Source organism: Budorcas taxicolor, chromosome X (genome assembly GCF_023091745.1).
Source record: "Budorcas taxicolor isolate Tak-1 chromosome X, Takin1.1, whole genome shotgun sequence".
In the NCBI taxonomy this organism is placed as follows: domain Eukaryota; kingdom Metazoa; phylum Chordata; class Mammalia; order Artiodactyla; family Bovidae; genus Budorcas; species Budorcas taxicolor.
In genome coordinates, this window is record NC_068935.1 from 125562174 (window position 1) to 125566907 (window position 4734).

At 40.4% G+C, this 4734-nt stretch overlaps 1 protein-coding gene across 1 annotated transcript; it reads left to right on the forward strand.

Annotated features, from left to right (window-relative positions):
• Positions 1 to 691: 691 nt before the first annotated feature.
• LOC128070446 (ARL14 effector protein-like) lies at positions 692 to 1147 on the forward strand. The gene has a single exon (XM_052663759.1). The coding sequence runs from the start codon at positions 692 to 694 to the stop codon at positions 1145 to 1147; it is 456 nt and encodes a 151-aa protein (XP_052519719.1).
• The last annotated feature ends 3587 nt before the right edge of the window (positions 1148 to 4734 follow it).

A 4734-nucleotide genomic window follows, 5' to 3' on the forward strand; every position in this document is an offset into this window, starting at 1 on the left:
CCAATTTCCATTACTTACTACAGTCATTAGAAACAAGGAATATGTTTATTGATCTGAAGTGATTCAAACAGTATTTTCTTTGTTCAAACCAATTTAGCTGGAGGAAAAGTCAAGAGTTTGCCTTGTGTGGGGGCGGTGGTGGAGGGGATTGTGGAGAGAAAGAGATTCTTTACATAAAAACTGTTGTTTTTCTATCCTCGGGCCACTCACCTAAGAAGAATAACTGGGTTTCTATTAAAGCAAAGGAATTGATGCCCCTGATCACTATTGGTTTAGCTCTAGGCCCTTGAGACTCAAAGTAGGTTTGGCATTAGCAATATCAGTATAATCTGGGCATACATTACACAGGTAGACTCTCTGGCCCCACCCCAGTCCTAACTGAATCAGAATCTAGTTTTTAACAAGATGTTTCCTGATTCATATGCACATTAATGTTTGAGAAGTACTAGTCTAGACCAACATGAATGGTTATTTAAACAGTTGATAGAAAAAAGAGATGGTTAAATAAAGGAGGAAATACTATCTGCTAAAAGCACTTTTGTCCAAAGATTTGTTGGTGTTGATAAACTTGCTCCTATCCACTTAACCCAGGTTTGAAGTAAAAACTTCATAGGCCCATTCTGAAATGACGTTTACCAGCTCCAGCGTCCTCATGGTTGCTGACTTTGTTTGTGTCCCCAGGTGAGCAGAAATGAGTGAACAAGCAGAAAAAAGCAGTTCTGTGCGAGAGAGACCTGCACGTCCAAGGTCTCCTGAGAAACCAAGTGAGACGGAACTGAAGCAGATGAAACGGGTGGAGAGGCAGTTAAAACGGTTGTCATTTCAAAATCCCGGGCCTCAGGTAGCCAACTTTAACCCTAAATTAAGGCAGCTGATAAAGGAAGGGCAAATGGCAAGGAAGAATGAGTTTGTTCCTGTAAAACGCGAAGGCAACAAGTATGACCAAAAGGGCAGGCTCACCTTCAATCAGGCTGACCTGTGTGACTGCCTTGATGAAGACTGCCAGGGTTGCTTCTACCCGTGCCCCAGGTGTAACTCCACCAAGTGCGGGCCCACTTGCCGCTGCAACCGCCGCTGGGTCTACCACACCATAGTCGATGAGAATGGGGAGGTCATCAGCAAGATGCCATTCGACCTCTCTGACTAGGAGCAGCCCACCAGGCTGATCCATTTTCTCTGCTTTGCAGTTACACCAGCCTCTTTCTCCTGGGTGAATTTTAGGACTGGGGGAAAAAAGTTTTAAAAGTATAGTTTAGACTAGTTAGTGTTCTCCGAAGCCATAGAACCCTGTGTAATGCACTGTCCTTTTCTAACCTTCTGCTGTGATGACTCAGATTCCTCCCCTGGTAACCAGCAACTCCATTCCTGCTCTGCTCTTGGGTTAAAAGTGCCTTTTTTCTTTGCTGGTACCTTAGGAGATGGAGTTTTAGGATTTTTAGAATTCTGTAGATGAGAGCTTGTCTTGACAAAGAACATATGTTTATAATAGTTACCATCAGGATCTTACACATCATCAATTCTAAATCAGAATTGCTATTTGGATTGACTTGGCACTGCATACTCATAGTCTCATGTTTTTAGTGTTACTGTTTTAACAATATTAAAATGAAATTTGTTTTTTAAAAAAAAAAAAAAACCTTTAATAGGCCCCACGGCCACATGGCCCAACATATGAGCACAAAAGCAGAGATTCAGTTTAAGTGATATCTAAAATGCCCACAGGAAGCATACTTGAAAGGACAAATTTTAATCTAATTGTTACATAGAAATGATTTAAAAGCATTTTTTTGGTGGCTAAGGTTACCAGCCACACAGAACTGGCCAGTGTGGTACAAAATTCCTAAGGCCTAAGTTGCATTTTGTCTTGGATGTATAAGATTTAAGGAAATTCAGCTAGAGTTTCTGCTGACCTCAGTGAAGATACCATCTCAGAAGACTGATTTGAAACATCTGGGCCAGGTTTGGCAGCTATTGTGCAAAACTGTTTTTAGGAAAAATCTCTATGAAACTGTTCACACCCACAGCGTCATCGGGAAAGTTTCTCTTTAGTCATCTTTGATACCAAGTTTTATTCAAATGATCTGTAAGAAGAAAATTGCTTTTTCCACTTTTCCATGTTTACTTCTCATGAACATTTAATTGCTTCTTCTGAAGCTTTGGATTCAGCACAAAGAGACTTTCCACTGAACACAGTTGTGCAGGCACTGGCTGAGGCTGCAGACGTAATGGGCTAAAAATAGACAAAGGCCCCTATCTCTATCCCACCAAATGGCTATGTATGTTTACCCACTAGAAAATATTCACCTGAGACCACTTTTGCCTCTGACTAACTCACCCAAAATCTCTGTGTGGCAAATTCATTAATAAAAAGCATTTAATTTTCCTTACTTTGATTTTTTTGTGTGAGAAAGTGTGTGTTTTAGACTCAAGAGGAAAAAAAAACATTTTCCCCCCTTTCCTGAAGCAAATCCATGTTTTGTTCTTTGGCAAACACCAATCACTTTCTATCAGAAATTCCTGATAGTGATATTAGGTTGGTGCAAAAGTTTTGCCTCATCCGCCATATTCACCTAACCTCTTGCCCACCACGTCTTCAAGCATCCTGACTTTTTGGGGGGGAAATGCTTCCACAACCAGCAGGAAGCAGAAAATGCTTTCCAAGTATTGAATCAAATCCTGAAGCACAGATTTTTTTTTAAATTATTCATTTATTTTTAAAATTTATTTTTTAATTGAAGGATAATTGCTTTACAGAATTTGTTGTTTTCTGTCAAACCTCAACATGAGTCAGCCATAAGTATACATATGTCCCCTCCCTGCTTAACCTCCCTCTCATCTCCCTCCCCATCCCACCCCTCTGGGTTGGTACAGAGACCCTGTTTGAGATCCCTGAGATATACAGCAAATTCCCTTTGGTTATCTATTTTACATACGGTAATGCAAGTTTCCATGTTACTCTCTCCATACATCTCACCCTCTCCTACCTTCTCCCCGTGTCCATGAGTCTGTTCTCTATGTCTGTTCCTCCATTGCTGCCCTGCAAATAAATTCTTTGGTACCATCTGTCTAGATTCTGTATATATGCATTAGTAGACCATATTTATCTTTCTCTTTCTGACTTACTTCACTCTGTTTAATAGGCTCTAGGTTCATCCACCTCATTGGAACTGACTCAAATGTGTTCCTTTTTATGGCTGAGTAATATTCCATTGTGTATATGTACCACGACTTCTTTATCCATTCATCTGTCGATGGACATCTCGGTTGCTTCCATGTCCTAGCTGTTGTAAACAGTGCTGCAGTGAATATTGGGGTACATGTGTCTTTTTCAGTTTTGGTTTCCTCAGGGTATATGCCTAGGAGTGGGATTGCTGGGTTATATGGTGGCTTTATTCCTAGTTTTTTAAGGAATCTCCATACCGTCTTCCATAGTGACTGTATCAATTTACATTCCCACCAACAGTGCAAGTGTTTATCCACACCCTCTCCTGTTTGTAGACTTTTTGATGAGGGCCATTCTGACTAGTGTGAGGTGATACTTCACTGTAGTTTTGATTTGCATTTCTCTAATAATGAGCAATATTGAGCATCTTTTCATGTCTGTCTTAGCCATCTGTATGTCTACTTTGGAGGAATGTCTGTTTAGATCTTTTTCCCACTTTTTAATTGGGTTGTTTTTCTGGTATTGATTTGTATGAGCTGCTTGTATGCTTTGGAAATTAATCCTTTGTCAGTTATTTGATTTGCTATTATTTCCTCCCTTTCTGAGGGTTGTCTTTTCACCTTTCTTATAGTTTCCTTTGCTGTGCAAAAGTGTTTAAGTTTAATCAGGTCCCACTTGTTTACTTTTTGAGAGGGTAACAGGCAGGAAGGCCAGGGGTCTCCAAATGGAGGAAATAGCCTGCAAGTGTCAGACATTTTTATCTCTCAAGCGGCAGGAGGAAACTAACTAGCAATACTTTTCCCTTCTCTATACAAATGTAATAAGAGGTTTCTCTTAAAACACTGTGTTGCCATAATGACACCTGGTTTCACTTGAAGTTAACTAATGCCTTTTTCTTATGGATATGTTTATCTTAAGCTATGCTAATGTACCATGCATTTACCCCAAACTCTGTCTTCAAGTCCCTTCCACCTTTTGGCTCAGAACCTACTTGACAAACCAATATGTTATACTCAGATATTGTTCCTTTAATCTATGTAAATGAAACTATTTGTATGGTGCTCTGCCCTTCTTCAAGATTCAAGTTAATCATTTTATGGCCCAGGATGAACCATTTGGTGCCAAGATTATCCCAAAATGCATGTTATGGGTGAGGGGCCTGGTGCCATTTTGAGTTTTAAGACATTCCTTTCTTTCATTAACAGACTGCTAGTGGGAAACAGTGTCAGACTTTATTTTTTTGGGCTCCAAAATCACTGCAGATGGTGACTGCAGCCATGAAATTAAAAGACGCTTCCTCCTTGGAAGAAAAGTGATGACCAACCTAGATAGTATATTCAAAAGCAGAGACATTACTTTGCCGACTAAGGTCCGTCTAGTCAAGGCTATGGTTTTTCCAGTGGTCATGTATGGATGTGAGAGTTGGACTGTGAAGAAGGCTGAGCGCCGAGGAATTGATGCTTTTGAACTGTGGTGTTGGAGAAGACTCTTTGACAGTCCCTTGGACTGCAAGGAGATCCAACCAGTCCATTCTGAAGGAGATCAGCCCTGGGATTTCTTTGGAAGGAATG

Bases quoted from the DNA above. Each gene is read 5' to 3' on its own strand.
- LOC128070446 (XM_052663759.1), top strand. From the start codon at position 692: ATGAGTGAACAAGCAGAAAAAAGCAGTTCTGTGCGAGAGAGACCTGCA.